This window comes from Atractosteus spatula, chromosome 6 (genome assembly GCF_055471065.1).
Source record: "Atractosteus spatula isolate fAtrSpa1 chromosome 6, fAtrSpa1.hap1, whole genome shotgun sequence".
NCBI classification, from domain to species: Eukaryota; Metazoa; Chordata; class Actinopteri; order Semionotiformes; family Lepisosteidae; genus Atractosteus; species Atractosteus spatula.
The window spans coordinates 60,223,878-60,241,168 of NC_142711.1; the positions used below are offsets into that span (position 1 = coordinate 60,223,878).

Consider the following 17,291-nt stretch of genomic DNA (forward strand, 5'->3'; position numbering starts at 1 on the left):
ACCTTGAACATGATTTTTCTTTTTTCAAAATTCCTTGCCTCATAGGCCACTTGTTTTAGATGGGTCTATAGCAGACAACAAGCAAGACAACAAGGAGCACAGCAGTCTTCTTTACCCTAGATACGTATTCGGCCTGAGTGAACTTGAGTAGCAATCGCGTTTTCGTTGCCCGCATTCGAGCAATCAAGACGGAAAGCCTCGCTCGTTCTCTGGGTACACTCGACTATTGTGCGTGCAGAAATGAGGGCTTCTGTCTCCCGTGCTGTAGGATCAAGCCCTCGCCTTTCACAAGCGGTGATTGCCAGGCCAAAACATTTGTCATTTCATGGCAACGAGAAGAAGAGAAAAAGAAACAGATCAAGCTGACATTCCGCTAGCCAGGCGTTTATACTCCACCCGGAAGGTGATGGCAAGTATCGCAAAAATGTTCTGTCCCATCCTGGATTGTGAGTCCTGCTTCTGGTGAATGTGGGCTAAGAGCATTTTGATCTGCTTGCCTTGGTTGTTATTGTCACAGACCAGCGGAGATAAGGCCAGGAGGCTGGTACTTTGTCCCACCTGACAACAAAGAAATCTTGCGATGTGGAACTACCTAGAATCCTCTCACACACAGGCACCGAATGTTTAATTTTTTTTTAATTGTTCTTTTCAGATGATCAGCATGTTAATGGCTCACACGATTTGTAATGAATTAGATGAGTGAAAATTTGGAAAACGGCAGGGAGGGTTGGGGCAGAGAGTGCATGACTGCCTGTGAGTATACTGCGTGTGTGGATGCTGTTTGAGTTCAAAACGGAAAGGTCGAAAGTTCTGGTTCATTTTTTGACGCTCATTGTTCATTTAGACCACTACAAAGCCAGACAACTCATTATAATTCCAACTGATTCATTTTTAATTTAGCATAAATTTAAAATGGTCGTAATTATTGGTTAATGCTTGTCATACGCGAAGTTGACAGAGACTGTGGACAATCTGGGAGGCATTGCTTTGCTATGCCAAGGCGTTTAGTCAGAAGTAGATGCATGATCTGTGGTCTCCTTTGGTCCTGATAATTATTTCAATTAGAGGTCAATTAAGATAAGAGAAATTACCTTTTTCAAGTTTTTTTTTCTCTGTTCTGCTGCTGAGCAGTAAAGAAGAAAAAGAAAGGTTATGCAAAAAATGGAAAAGGTTATTTTTCCTTTGATCACCATGCATTTCTTTTGGTTATTATATTCCAGGAAGGGTAGAGCTACAAAATGATTGTAGCTATTGAAGTGATTGTAGTTCTGACTGCCTTTGAAATGTCACCATTGCCCTGACTGTATTCCTTTTCTTGATGTAGATGTGGAACAGTTTGCATTGCACATTTTAAAATCACTGCTTCGTTTACGCTTGTAGATTTTTTCAAAACTCACTTCTTACTTCATAGGCAATACTTGAAATGCTGGTATTTAGGACAACAAGTTTGGTTCTCATATAGCAGACTCTGAGTATCATGGTTTAAGACTAGCAAGGCACAGCACTAACAGAGAAAAAGATGCAATATTTAAAGTTTCTCCATTTGGGAGGACAGTTGACATCCAAATATGAATATTATGCGGTTAAGCAGCAGTGAAAGATCAACTGTAGACAGTGTAGAAGACAGTAAATTGAAAATATATGACAAGAAGGCCAAAACAAATGTTTAGTATGTCCTGAGATGTTTGACATTTTTTGGGAAACATTGCCCTCATAGGGAGTTTTTTTTTTTAAAGAGAAAATCTATGTTCCGTTGCCCTGGCTTGTATCTTTACACAGTTCCAACTTTAAATTTGGATTTTGAACATGTGTTTGAAGAAGGCTTACACCAGAAAGGAAGACAGAAATACAAAGATGGGTCTCTGTTCCCTGTGAGAGACTTATTTAGACTCAGCTATGACCAATACTCTGCCATTCATCTTTCATAGTTTTTTTCTTCTGGTGGCACCTAGCAGAATTATAGGGATTCACGAAGACACCTACTGTATCCAGCAAACGAATGTACAAGGAAAGAAAAAATAACATTGAATCTCTAATGCTGATCTCTGCCTGGGCCTTTCTTGAAGGAAGGATCATACTAGCCTGGTGGCTCTAATAAGGCTCTGATAGATTAGAGAAATGTTTGATTGCAGGCAGAACTGCTCCCCCTTAGGGAAAGAGAGTCCTTTGCAAAAGACAAATGGGAGGTGCATAGAAAGAGCTCAGGAAATAAAATATTTACATACTAACGCTTCACCTTTTTTCTCAGCCTTCCTTGTGCCTTTTCTGTTAGTCAGTTTAACAATGCTGAGCTAGAAAGGCGTGCAGAGAGGTCTCAGGAAGGTCAACAGCTCGCTCGTGTAAGGAATGCTTTACCTACTAGTAAAACTCTCAAAGCCAGTGCAACAATAATATGTGTCTTTATGTGTCACAACCCGCCCACCTCCCCAGCTCACACACCCTTTATAGGTCACTACGCACATTGCTTGTAAGATTCATGAGGTAGCAAAAAGGAAACAAGGGACATAACTCATAAAAGCTCTGCTCTGGAATAGCTGGGAGTTTCTCTTATTGTGCTTTGACATTACAGGAGAGCTTCTACATTAACATTTGGTCAAAAGCTCCCATTCTAGTCATATAAACTTTATTTTTATGCAGTGTCTATAAAAAGGCGATCATGTCAAACCACTTAAAAATGCATTTAAGTTCTACTTAATATGATTTTACCTGCTATAGTATGTTTTCCAAAACATTTTTTTTTTTCATAGAGCTCAGCTCTGAAGTGGAACAGCCACACTCTAAAATCAGATTAAACTTCTCAAGAACAGGACTGCCTTTTATTCCGGGTGAAAGGAAACGCATCTAGAGTCTTCCAGAGTTAGCGTGTTACACAGAAAGTTCTCAAGTTTGGTTATGGGGTATTTTTTTATCTGAAAACGTGATATAATATTGAGAAAGTCACTGTTACAAGTTGTACAAAAAGATCTACTTTTTCCCCAGTCAAAAACTTATTTTTCTTTCCTGGAAAAAATAATTGCAATTTAAAATGTATAATTAACGGAAACATGTGGGGTATTATTTTTTAATATTAGATAATATTCATTATTATATATAATTATGAATGTTTCATTAGCTTATGGCTTAATTTCAAGGACTCTAACCATGTCACTTGATTAATAGTTCTTTTCCAACGTACTAGCCTACTCAGAGCACTGTGTTGTCAACACGTTAAACTGGCAGCGCACTGTCAGGACTGGTTATGTGTTTAGGTAGAAATACAAATGACTATTTTAGGTCATTTCAAATGAAATACTGTTGTATACATATGCACATTAACTCCGATTTTAAGTTGTCTTTGAAAAGATATTTTGATGACCAGCTCTGGACTATGAAGCCTGACCTACAGGGAACAAATGTCAGCTCTTGTTTATTTTCTCCTCCTGGAGACAGAAGGTTTTCATTTAAGACCCAAATATCTTATCTACTCTCCATGTATGTTTTATTAAATCCTTTCTTGAGGACAGACAAGTTTGGCAGTCAAGCCCCAGAACTGTGAAGGTTCTCCTGGGCATTTTTGATGTATTTTAATGCCTCTAATTGTTTGGTATAGAAATTCCAGAAACACTGTTAATGGCCTTTTAAACCACATTAGAGCCTTTTCCATGTGTAATTTCCCTTCAGAGATTTGTGGAAGTTTTTCTTTAGTGGTTGTGTCCAGAGTTTCAGCCATCCTGGAAAAGCTGGTTCGGTTGAGATTGAGTGGGTGTCATCAGAGGAATTCTGAGGTTTCTAGTTATTGAATGGAATTCGCAAGGAAACAAAGTCAAACCTGAGCTTTTCTACTGTTTTTTAATGGAGAGACTGGTAATTTGCATAACTGAGCCGAACAGCCTTGGCATTTTGTTTGTGGGAAAAAAGTTTGTAATCATTTAGGGAAACAAAATACAATCTTGTTAGACCAAACAGGCCAAAGTGTGTGTATATTACATTGGATTTGTAATCCGATCTGATGTTTCCTGTTTTACAAAAATACATGAACACTTATGTACAATATGTCCAAAGTCTGTAGAACTATATTAAGTATGTAAACCTTTTTATTATTATAATTTTCATCACACAAAAAAACTAATTATTGGTGATTGAGTGGGAGAAGATACTGAAAGGCATTAAAAATGCAACAAATGAGTATTGGGAACAATGGTATTGGGTGCATTTTTAGAGTCTCACTATATGTATAAACGCCTTAGCATCAGAACATCAGAGTGCATTGCCACACATCATCCAGCTTGGCAGCACCTGGGATATATATTTTTAATTTTGGCAGAAAATATAAAATGCGTACCACTTTTCTTGTTGTTTAGGATCATAATATTGGCCATATCCTAATGTGCTGGTTTCTAAAAAAACTATTCCCTGGACTTTTGAGACAAGATCACTGTTAATCATTTTCCGAACGAGTTTATGTTCATTAGAGGCAACTGTAGCAAAGTGTGATACCCTAGAACAAACTTAAAGGGGTGGTGTGGCACTAAAACTAAGTGCATTGTACAAATCAATAGTTTAAATGAAATACTGCTTTTATACATAGTGTTTACTAAAACTAATGTTAGAGACTGACGCTAAATACAGCTGTCATGCTTCCTTATGAATGATATTGTATTCAAATTGGTCAAGTATTTAGCACAGCAATTTTGTTTGGTAGCAGAACAAGTGCAGCAAAGAACTGTCAGTCTAGCCTTGTGGCTGCAGGGCCTGCCAGACTCATACCAACAGTATAGCACACTCCCTGGATATCTACAGGTGGTTTTAAAAACCATTCGAAAGGCTGAGACTCGTGGCTCCTGAGTGGCTCAGCTGGTGAAGGTGCTCACTCGGAACGCAGGAGATAAGAAAGGACGACTGGTCCGCAATACCTTTGTGATCTGAGGTTCTCATCAAGTGGCTTCTTGAAGGAAGCCAAGGTGTCAGCTTCAACAATACAGCTGGGTAGCTTGTTCCAGGCCCGCACAGCACTTTGTGTAAAAAAGTGCTTCCCGATTTCAATTCTAAAAGCACCTCCACATAGTTTCCCCTTGTGTCTCCTGGTTGACGTTTCACTGTTAGTTTTGAAAAATTAAATTGGGTGAACTTTGTCAGCACCTTTGCGGATACTGAGTACTTTAATCAATGCCCCTCATACTGTTCTCTATTCAAGACTTAAAATTCAGTTCTTCTAGACAGAGGGGGCAGGACTTTTTTTTTAGCCCCAGAGTGTACATGGTTAGCATTATTTGTGCTGATTCCAAAGAAGCAATATATTTTTTTATGACATGATGACAAAATTAGCAATAAGCAATTAGCAATAGCCTACATGGGGTCTTAGCATTCTACAATTTTAACATGTCATCTGTTGATTTTAATTCTGCACCTTTAATCATATATCCTAAACATGTTTGCCTTTTTTTGCTTCCCATGCCATATTCTGAAGATGAAAATGACATGTCATCACAGACACCCATCGTGTTCACAGATAGCTCCTTAAAGCCCCTGTCTAATATTTACATCTAACATTTTTGATACCTGCATGTAATACTTTGCATGTCTGCATTAAATGTCATCTCCAAGGTGTTTCCTGGTTGTCAATTTTGTCTAAACCTTTTTATCTTTCTCTGGCACCTTCTACGGTGTTTGGTAATCCTTCTGTGAACTTTACTAACTATACCACAAGTGAGTCCCAGCTCCTTGGCTCAGATGCTGCTGATTTGAACCCGGGCTTCGTCAATAACTGACCCATACCCGTCACCTCTCTCATTAGCGCTCACTCTCCTGAATGGCAGTGTGGAGACTTAAGAAGCACATTTAGACATGCTCACTCTCCCCCTGTAGTACAGGATTGCCTTCCTTCAATTGGTCATTCTAAACTGGTTGATATAGGACAAAAAAACGAATTGTTGATTCCAGTCTTAAATAAAAAAAAGGCTGAAGGTGTGAATCAAAGATAGACAAATTCCTCTTGTTCAGTTGGAATGAGGGCGTGCCTAGCTGTTACATAGAGACAGTCCTTCTGAAGAGAAATTGCACAGGATGAGAACTCGGCAAAGTCACAACATAAACTGAGCAAAACTTCTTCGTGGTTCGTCTACATTTTTTAGACCAGCTGCCTATAAAGATGAATACAGTAATGCCTAGATGGGAAAATTGCCTGTTGTCAAAGGTGGGGGTAACTTCGTTTTTCTTACACCATGAGCTTTATTTTAATGTGTTTGTCATTTAGATTGTTTAGCTCTGTGGTGCCTTGGGGATTATTATGACTTAGATATATCATCAGTTTTATTTTTATGTATATTTATGTTTTTGATCCCTTATTCCAGTAGACGTTTAGATAAAACCTGAGATTGGAATGTGGTTAGCAAGGAGCTTTCTTACAGTACATCCAGTACTCTGATCACAGCATAGCAGTGCAATAATAGGTAGTTAAGAGATTATTAAAAGAAAGAAACAGACTGGAGAGCCCTGTGAGTGTCTCAGAATTATTAGCAATCACTGTGGTAATGTAAGGACTCATTTTCAGTAAATGTAATCTGTTCCTGCTAACAGGTGTGTGTGGACCCTAACACTTCTGATTGCTACTATCTCTAGTAATTATCACAAGGAAAACTGTATTTTCTCTTCAGCTCCATCAGATTATAGCTTCTAAATGGAAGTTAACTGAAGCCACTCTGTCTGCTAAAAATAAAAAAGAGACACTGAACTCTGTTTCACATCTTCTCAAGTGGATAATGATATATTACTAGGTGTGTTACTGCAGGTAGCCTCGAGCACAAAAGGTAATTTATTACTCTCTGTTGAGAGTTTCTGGCCAGCTGAGGGAGAATTAAGAGCTTTCTCCAAATCGAAGTAATTTGACAGCAAAACAAACAAAAATGAGCATAAATTTCCAAGTGTCTGTCACTTAACAGCTACCCTCTTTTTCTGCATCCTGTCAGCCTGTTCCTATGCAATTAATGGCAACAAAGCAAATAGCAGTCCTTCTTAATAAAAATTTGGGAACCAAGAAAAACACAAAAAATGGACAAGAGTATTAAAAGTTTCCAGTCATCAAGTTTTCAAACATTTTGAGGCTGTAAAATTTGTGGTATTTTGGTTATAATTGTTTTGAATTTTGTCATTCAGTTTCACCTAAAGAATTGAGCAGTGGCATGCCTTACTGCCTTCACTGTTAAAGCTAATATTTTTCCCATAGCAGTGACATTATTAGAATGAGGTGCAAAGGGGAAAATTCTTTGCCTGTTGTGTTTTGTGAACCTAGGCTGAGTATAGCAAGCATTCCACAGCACCAAAAATGTTCTGCTTCTACTGTGAGGTCCACCCCAAATTGAAAATGGCTTTTTTAGGATGTTATTCATTTTGAAAATTTAGTGTTTTTTCAAGGGGCGAAAATAAATGTTCTCAAAAACCGCTCACTCCGAGTTATTTTCGCAGTCCGTTAGTATTCGTATCGACTGCGAAGCTCTAAAAATGATGACTTCTTCTAGTTTAACTGCTTCTTCCTCTTAATAAAACTGGCATCACTCCTTGAGTAAGAAAAAGAAGGTGTAATAACATATACTGTATATATGTGTGGATATCAATTCATGAATTGAAAACAAACAATTAGAGACACTGTTGCAGAACTCTTTTCTGTCATCCCAGTAGAGAACTGTGTTAATGTCTGAGTCCTACGCAAATAAAAAAAATTGATAAATACATAAAAAGTGGTCAAGTATCAGTGCCTTATCTCAATTTCCATGTTCAGATCTTTCTTCATTTTTTGGTTTTCTAATTATTTTTACAATTTACAAAGCTGCATGAGGTCGGAGGAGGAGGTTGCAGCTGCTGTCACCGGGACTGTCTGTGAGTGGGTGCTCTTGCAGGCTAAAAGAAAGACATGAGAGGTCAAACAACAGACAGGAACCTGCCAGGACCTCGTTTTGAACAAGCTGGTCTGTTCCTGAATTTCGGACCTGGTAAAGCACCAGCGAACCTTTCTCTTAAAACACGGCACTTAATAAAACTCGTGCTATTTTTTTTTTTGCCGTAATCTGTGTGCTAAACCCAGGCACTTCAAACTGAAAACAAAATATCAGGGAAAAAAAGCGGCTGCAGTGAACAACCATATGGGACAGGAATTTGTTTTCGGTGCAGTTTTAAGGAAATGACCAGTTTCTATTTCTGGATTTTAGTGGAAGCTACTTTTGTGTGTGTGAAAAGACTAATAACCAACAACAAAACAGGTGAGAGTGTCACCTACACCTGCCTACTATAATGCCAATTTATTCTAAATTTAACCAGGTTTTCTTTAGAAGGACACACTACACTTATCCATTTATACAGTTTGGGTGGGCATTTTTTACTAAACCAGTCTGGGTGAGGTACATAGCTCGAGGGTACAACATGAGTACCTGAACCCACAAGCTTCCAGAGTCTGAAACACCCCCTCCCACTGCTGTACAGAGCACTATATTCTCACAGTTCTGCACACAATTCTAAAATTTGATTGCAGTCTGGAAACAGCGGACACCCAATTGTTGATGCTTACTGTTTTGTTGCTGAGTAGCTTTCTGTTACTAAGAATTTTCCTTTTAATAATAGCACGACCCTGACAGAAAATTCCTGTGGGGATTTTCTTGTTTGCGTTGCTTTGCCTAGTGATAAGTGATCCTTTTATCTCATGTGTTTTTTTTTTGGCTTGATTTCTTATCGATTCGGAGACTTGGGTGCACGGCTTTGTCATTATTTCGGCAGGTTTTTTTTTAAATACTTTTTAGTATTCCTGAACCCACACATTCCATTCGGCTCAGACCTAAAGTCTCATGTGAACGTCTTGTTTTTCACACAGGTACAGAACCGTATTGAAAATTCATGATGTGTAAAAGCTTCACAACATCTGCCACATGTGATGCATTTTTATTAGCAGGCTTGTTCAATGGCCTGTTTGTGTTTATAGTGTATTATCTTTAGAAGCATGCCCATGCTTCCTGCTGTTCTGATCACAGGCTGATTATAATCGCGGTAGACATATGCTCCCATGCAAGTCTGTCACTAAAACAAAACCCTCTTAGACCACAACAGTTTCTGTGGTCAGGGGAGCAAAACAGATCCAAATGATCAAATCTTCTGAATGAGTAACACTACATGGATTTGCCACCCGGTTCAAATTCAACATTTGCAATCTTTTTTTTCAGCTTGATATTTCTCTCAATAATCTGTGGAATCGTCTCATCTTTTAACATGCTGCGGTAATGGCTCGGGGATGAAACATATCTGAAATTTAAAATCGGCTCAGATGCAGTCGCACCATATCTGTGCAGTAAAAAAGTCAAAAGGCTACTAAACTGTGAAAATATAACTAGAACGTTTGTACGGAGCCAATGAATACTGCTCTCCAGATAAACATTTGCAAATCCAAATGTGTATGAATGCAGCCATCCCTTCCAAAGTTTAAATCATAGAGTACAATGTGTTCTCTTTGTGTGTTTCTGTATGTGTGAGTCTGCTCCACAATAAAATTTTTTTTTTTGGTTATGTTGGTTAGCTATTTTTATCAGTGGAAAGTCTTTATTCCGTACATTTTATTATACATGTACCTAAAGAATGTTAAATTTTAGCATAAGGATGATTTTGAATGAAAAAATAAATGTATAGATGTGTACACAGTCATATCACTTTATTATAGATTTTCTGCATTTTACTTATAAATTATCTGTTCTTTTATTTCTGCCTGTTTTGTTATTGTCTTCATCATGTTTCCAGTCTCACAGTCAGTCTCATGTAATTGTGGCTTTTGAGACACTAAATAAAGGTTTTCTTCTTATAAGGTTTTTTTTTTTCAGTTGATACATCTTATATCGACTAGTCATGTAGTTAATAGGTAAACATTCTGATTTAATTTGATAAATTAGTGCATGAAATTATTATTCAAATAAATTCCTCTTTTAAATTAACAAGACAGATAAGCCCTGACAGGAGTTACTCAAGTGCTGCATGACAGCATCTCCCTTTGCTTTAGCTTTCTGATTCCCAAACCTCCATTTTTGTCATTTCAAGTTAAAAAGTCAGACTGTGCTCAGCAGTGCCACCTCTGGCTAAAAATTAAAATAATCTTGAAAAGAAAGCATCCTGACTGGCATTAATTTGTGTAAATGTGTGTTTTACTGTGTTTAGCCTTCATTTTTTCACTGGAACAGCGTAATGCTAATTTTATATGGCAATACAGTTAGAAGTAGCCTGGATAGTACAGTTCAGATTTTTTTAAATAGTAGGTGAAAGAAATTTTGCTCTGAATTTTGTTATTTTTATTCTGGTTTTGGCTTTTATATTTTATGCCACACTTAGACACAGATAATAATCCCAGCTGAGTGCTGAGCTCTGATAGTAGGCTTACAGTGCTCAGATATGTCTGGTGAAACTTTCCCTGCTTTATAGCCTCTAATTGTTTAAATACTTAACGGGTTTCAGTGGTGTATTATATTTGCTTATAATATATGCTGTTACCTTTAAAACCAGTAATTATTTCTTGATTGTCTCAATTAGCATTAAGGCTTACGACACACTTTCAGTATTTGTAAGCAAGTCTGACTTGCAAATATCAGACTTAACCTATTCAGGCAGTCTGTACTGTATATAAACTTCATTTTCATACTGAAAAAATACTTTTTTAACAACATTGTTAACTTTGTAAGCTGAACTATTTTTGTTGTGACATTCTTTTCAGGTTTTCAAAAGCAGCATAAACCATGATGGTCTTTATATCTAGTTACAAAATAGCAACACACAGTGTTCTGCATTGTTAATGTTGAAGAGAAATATTGTATTATGTATTTTAAAATTGCTTGAAGAACTGCTGGCTTTAGCTCAGATGTTATTTTACTTTTCTCTTGATGATGACAGTAAAATATTTTTTAAATGGTGAAGGCAGGTTTAAAAATTCATTTAAAAATTGATAGCCTAAACTGGGAAGTGAAATAGCACTCAACACTTGTTTTAAATGAAAAAAAAAATGTTAGCTTTCTTTATCCAAGTGAAAATATTTTACAGAAACGTTTTGAGTTCTGTAAAGCAAAGTGACATTTCTTATCAATTGTCTTTTAACTTTGAATTGCGTATCGCTGCTTTCATTTATACCAGTTAATAGCTGGTGGAGCTGGTCTGGTGTCTTTAGACAGAGAGGGGTGTTTGGCTGTGATTGTTGTGTAGTTCACAGTTGTCCCTGGATGTGATTATATAGCAAATATATAGTTGTAATGATGTTTTCTTGGTTAAAGTACCAGACTGTTATCACAATAACCAGTCAGACATATTTACTCTAGGGGGCGGTTTTTTACAATTTATGTAGAATATAAGCTTGATTAAGTCATGAATGTACTGTAGCATGTGAACTGCATTTTATACAGAATTAACATTTAAGCTTTTAGCATGCACATTTCTTGTAGAGTTAAAGTCATATGCAGTATGTTCTTAAAACCTTTCATTCTTTATTGAATAATAAAACGCAGAATGTTGAGATAGGGCAGGATATCAAAACTGTGGATTGCTTTTCAGTTGTTGTCATAATCTCAGTCATAACAGTGATAAATTATTCATATGTCAGCATTCCTGTGTAAAATAATAAAGTATCAATATATGTGTGTTAGAAATAAATGTTGTAATGTTGAACATGTTCATAACACTCAGTTTCTTTATCTGCATTTTTTCTGGAAAAGGGGTATTTCAGCTCCTAATGTCAATATATTTTATTTTTATCTTCTCCTAATCTATTTTGTCTGACAGTTTGTACAAAAGGGCAGTAGGAAAGGTGAACTGAAGGTGTCTATGTTAATCTAAAATGAAACGAACATGACTAGGAAGCAAAGGTCTCTGTGGAAGGGTAATTTTTCCTTTCTATTTCTGTTGAAGGTTAAATATCTAAAATATTTTGGAGAAAAAAATGAAGATATGTGATAGAAAAGTAATTGCATGAAAGGTTCTTCAAAGACAAGAAAGAGCTGACTCCACTCTAAAATGTGAACATCAGCAGCATAATCTCCAAAACGTTTTGACTTCTAAACTAGGTACTCTTTTAAGGCATTGTCATGATTTAGAGAGTTCAAGCAGTGCCCTTACTCTGTACATATTTGTGCGTAAACAATACTGTATGTATTATGATGCTGTATTTTGTTTGTTTTTTTTAATTATTTTTCATTGTATGGTTATATATATATATGCATTGAAACACAAGTAAATACTGGATTTCAATTATCCAGTTAAACAGGCACGGTTTGACTGGACAGTGGTTATTGACTCTCTTTTCAAAGAGGCCTTTCTTTGGTGGTCTCTAACTAACCCCAAAAAAAAAGCCACACATTCATCATATTCTGGCATTTTCTTGGGGACGGGCCTCAGACTGATTGCAGTAGGGACTTGGCATTCCGAGTGACTGCAATTCCGTGGATCTCTTTATGGGAAATTCGATGAATCTAATAGGTGACGCGAGTTATTACACTTCTCATTGTTTATTTGCTTCTCTTGGTGATCAGATTGTTTGCTGTTGTGTATTGGATGAGGGCTGTTTTTTTGGTTAGGACGCTTTGAAGTTTTTTTTTTTATTTACCAGGTATTTGATTTCAACTACAGAAACATCATTTTTCACAGAAATTAAGTTTCCTAGAAAAAAGGTCAAAGATAGACAGTTACCCTTAAAATAATGCCAGTCTCTGTTTTTTTCTGGTACAGCCACTACAAAAGTTACTAAAGCCATCAATCAACAGACTTCCACAGAATTAACGATGACATTACCTGTAACCACCAACTGCTTTGTTGTGTGTTCTGTCATATCTGAATTGATGAAGACAACGATGAAAAAATGTTTCTTTTTCTATTCAAGGATTTTCTACAGGGGGACAGCAGTAGAGCACAGAAGAAGCTAGGATGGAAACTGAGAGTGTCTTTTGAGGTGAGTTATAATTGCTTTCTTATTTCCAATATTCCCAAAGGACTTTGAATACTTTAGATTAACATGGAGTCCCAGAGTTGGGACCCAGCCCACTTTAGTATTACATATACTACTGATTTCTGCATCTAAAGCTGTAAGCGCCCAGCAAAGAGGAAGATTTGTAAAGTACTGAAAAATGTTGAAAAGCATGCTTAATTATTTTATTGCCTGTGTTAGTATTATGATGATCGTGATGTTGTTGTTATTATTATTATCACTTAGATTGTGGATATGTTACACATGTCTGAATGAATAAGAGTCTGAATTTTAGGTTGGTATTATATTAAAAAATGTAATGTTTGAATTTGAGGTAAATTAAATATATATATTTCAGATATATACAGATGCACAGTAAAAATTTTAACAGTCTGAGATTTAAAACAGTTGCTCATTCAGCGCATAATAATATATGTATTAAAAGGTAAGTACTGTAAATGGTTTTGTTGATTGGTTGAGTAGTTATTCTTCGAAATGGCAACATATTGAACTTGATCATGTCTTTATAGTGTCAAGTGCTCCGTGTTTGGTATTGAGTTGAGATCAGATGGGTTGATTAAGAATCTATATCAACAACTCTTCAAAAGAACATGATTGTAATGAACGCAAGAGCACTGGAAGAGGTGACCATGCCCTGAAGATCACCTGTTTGCTATAGGCATGACCGAGAGCAGCCTGTCTGTGAGAGAAGTTGTCCTGAGAACAAGATGTTCTGCTTCCACAATCAGCAGTCTAGTCCTGAAAAAAAAACAGGAAACCAGCTCTGTATGGGACAAGCCACATCCTGGAAGGCCGATAGTCACAATACAAGCCCAGGACTGTCGCATCTGTCTGATCCATTGATTGAATTGTTCTCAGGCTGCAGTGTCTGCAAACTCTGAGGCTGTTCGGGGGGTGATATGCTGACAGCTGAGAGGCAAAAGTGTTGTCTTCTTTAGCCCCAAGAACAACTGGAGACACAGTAGAGCATTGGTGGAGTTACATTCACCTTGACCTTGACAGACAATATTTGTAAAAACATCATTACATTAAGTGACCATTATGCTGGTGCTGTTCAACCAGTGCGGTGGTTTAAGTGCAAAATTGTGGAAAGCAGTCTCCTTTAACACCAAGAACAGTTTTGGTGCAGATTGAAGGCAACCTCACTGCTCAGAGACACATTAATAAAAGTCCTTGAACTAGCTGTTTACTACTGATGCAACCCAGTTCAGAAATGTCAGGTTTCTAGCAAGACAATGCAACGCCATACCACACTAGGATTATAGTGGCACAACTTCAAGAAAGCAATGTCAACCTGACTGTTGTCTCCACAAAGTGTCGACCTTCACAAGGCAGTCTTTCCAGAGGCTGAATAGATCTATGCATCAAAGCTGCCAGGATACTGTTATTACACAAAGTGTCTTTGCCTGATACTAACTATGTAATGTTTTTACTTGGACATTGTCATGTTTTATAATGAAATGAAATGATTCGTTCATTTGTACTTTCATTCACATTTTCATTATTTTGTTTCAGATCTGTGTTTACAAGATTGGGTCAATTCTCATAGACCTGAATGTTGCATTTCTTTTTTGCATGAGTATATATACTGTACACTAATGTATATTATAACGTAGTTATATCAAATTTTATACTGTGTGTATATACAGTATAAGTCATCATTGATACACTTTGAAAATATATCAGTGAGCTACTATGATATAACTACAGAGAATAGATCACGTCTCGCATTTGTTGCCTTTGTTACCCTTAGAGTGGGAAATGACTGAACGTTTGTGTGATAAAGAGCACACATACTCTTTATCACACAGAGAAGGAACATGTTTGTCTATTTTTCATCATGCATTGCAACAACGGGTGTCTTTCAATGGCTCATTGAAAGACCGAGTGGGTCCGCTCTGGGGTTGTCCCGGGTAGGATCGTCGCCATGTGAAATCACCTAGGTCTTTCAGCGTCTATGAGCACATCATCATTAGGCTGTACCACCTACGTCTGGCTAATACAAAGAGACAATGTGACAAGTTGAGCACCTGTGGGATGAATTGGATAGATCTGGAAGTTAATGTCTATCAGGTCTATATAGCGTCATTAATCTTGCAGCTGTTGTAAAGACTTAAATAAGGAAATATCTCTGTGGTCCGTGTGCAATGTCTCCGTCTATCTGTGCCGTGCGGTGTTCATGCTTCTGTTCAAGGCAAAGCATGACACAATACACATTAATCACTTTATGATGGGTATCTGACTCCAAAGCACAATGTGACCCATTCCTCTCATGAATTTCAAGCTTTCTTGTCACAGTGCTGTTCATCATGCACAGAAAGATGTCAGAAACAAACACAGAATATACTGTATGTTTTATTTATTGTTTGACAATAATTATTTACTTTGTATTTTAAAATTCAAATAATTATAAAGCTGTTCTTATCAAAATTGAAAATTGCAGCTGCTGAGAAGATTAGTTTCCTAAGGGGTAATACCCTTAATATTTATTAAAACATTTCACAGTGAAGAGATAGATAGAGAAAGAGGTGTGCACAGGCTTTTCTGAGACAGTAGCCAATTTAGGAAATCATTTTGGTTTATTAATCAGATTTCTCAAAGAAAATAAATATTTTGTACAGTGGGTTGTCGAAGGAGGAGGTCAGAACATACACATCTCAGTACGTTTAAGAGCTAGACGTTGGATTGTTTGATAAATGAGAGGCATTTTACTTAGCCCATGTGGCTGTTTCATATTTTCCTTAGTGTACTACGACACAAGCTTTATATGACTCAACTCTCAGATATTATATCTAACTGTGGTAAGAAGGCCAGTGCCCAGTTCACAGAAAAACAAAAGAGTGATATTTTTATTGTTAAAGTCACAGTCATAAGTTAAAGTATTTTTGCTATATGTTCTTTTGGTGATACTGCAAAAATAAGAATGGAATTTATTATCAGAATAATTGATTTCCCTTTTCAAGGCCAACCTTTCAACAAAATAAATATTAGACTCCTCTTCAACTCCACGATTTGTGGATAACAAAGACATTTTAGTGGACAGACAGAATGGCCATTTCTTGAACTGCTTATTTCTTGTGAGTTTCTTCCCCTGGGATTGAAGCACCAGTACGCCTGAGAGGAGCGGAGCTGGGCGCAGTGTTAAAGACTGAATAAAAACGAGGTCGAAGCCATCTGGAACGATGTGTTCTTCTCTCCTCCTCTCCCGTCTTCTACATATTCACTGATTCTGTCAGCTGGTTGTCCTTTACGTCATTTTCTCACAGCTTGTAGATATATTTCAGTTTTGGAAAATAATTACTTTAATGAGTCATAAAACAGAAACAAAGTGTTTCATATGTGTATATATGGTCATGTCTGTCATCTGTCATTGGTGTCAGTATTTAATCCTGATTTCACGTGTTGTTATGTCAAACCTATGCAAAATAATACACTTACGATAGACTTACATATTTTGTTTCAGGAAAGATAGAATGATTTTTTTCTGACCTTTGCTGAAATCATAGAATACTAACCCACTCTTTTTCTTTTACAGGAGCTTGTGAAGGAAATGGTAAATGCAGACATTGAGCTGATGAGAAACAACCCCAATGCCTGATACTGTGGTGGTCACTTTTCACGGAGGAAAGTGTTTGGCACATCAACCAGAATTCTGCTTCCACAATGCTGTGATTAGAAGGAATCGGATAAAAATGAGAATCATTAATATTTTTATCGGTTTCATATATCTGCCTGTACTATTCTCTCTTCAAATTTGGATTGTGTTTACTGGAATAAAGAAATCAAATCATCCTTTCAACACTGAACTTGAATTTCTGTACTCTTAATTTGTTTTGTGAAATTGTTTCTTTACCTCATGAAATTCTTAACTGAAACGGGGACCAAAAACTATTTGTATAATAAATCCAGGGATTTTGAATGATGTGAGCGTCTGTTTTATTTATTCCTAAACCGTTAAATATCACTAGATACATTTTTTGGTTGGTAGTTTGTGTTGTGACTCTGTCTCTTCTCTCCCTCTCTCTCTCACACACCCACCCTCCCTGTGCATACTGTACAGTCCAGTTTAATTTAGAAGCAGAATACTAGTATTTGTTAACATGTCCCTTCTAACATTTCTAACACGTTAACTCGGTTCTCTGCAAGGTGATTTCCTCCAAAATCTCACTGAAGGGGTTGCGTCTGCAGAAAAGTTCTAGTTGGGAGCAGTGATGTGGAATCGGTTGACAATAAAATCCTCTATTTCTCGCGTCAGACTAGTAGAATCGAGACATTCACTGACTACGGTGTGTAAAGTTTCTATAATTAGACCTTCTACCGGTGGGCG

General features: G+C 37.0%; 1 protein-coding gene across 2 annotated transcripts in view; it reads left to right on the top strand.

Annotated features, from left to right (window-relative positions):
• gmds (GDP-mannose 4,6-dehydratase) overlaps nt 1-16,884 on the top strand; it is a 303,343-nt gene extending 286,459 nt beyond the window's left edge. For both annotated transcript variants that reach the window (XM_088919281.1, XM_088919282.1), the window contains 2 exons: nt 12,860-12,928; nt 16,500-16,884. In XM_088919281.1, coding sequence (XP_088775407.1) covers nt 12,860-12,928; nt 16,500-16,562 — 132 coding nt within the window. In that variant the 3' untranslated portion in view covers nt 16,563-16,884. The remainder of the gene's footprint in view (nt 1-12,859; nt 12,929-16,499) is intronic.
• Nucleotides 16,885-17,291: the final 407 nt, after the last annotated feature.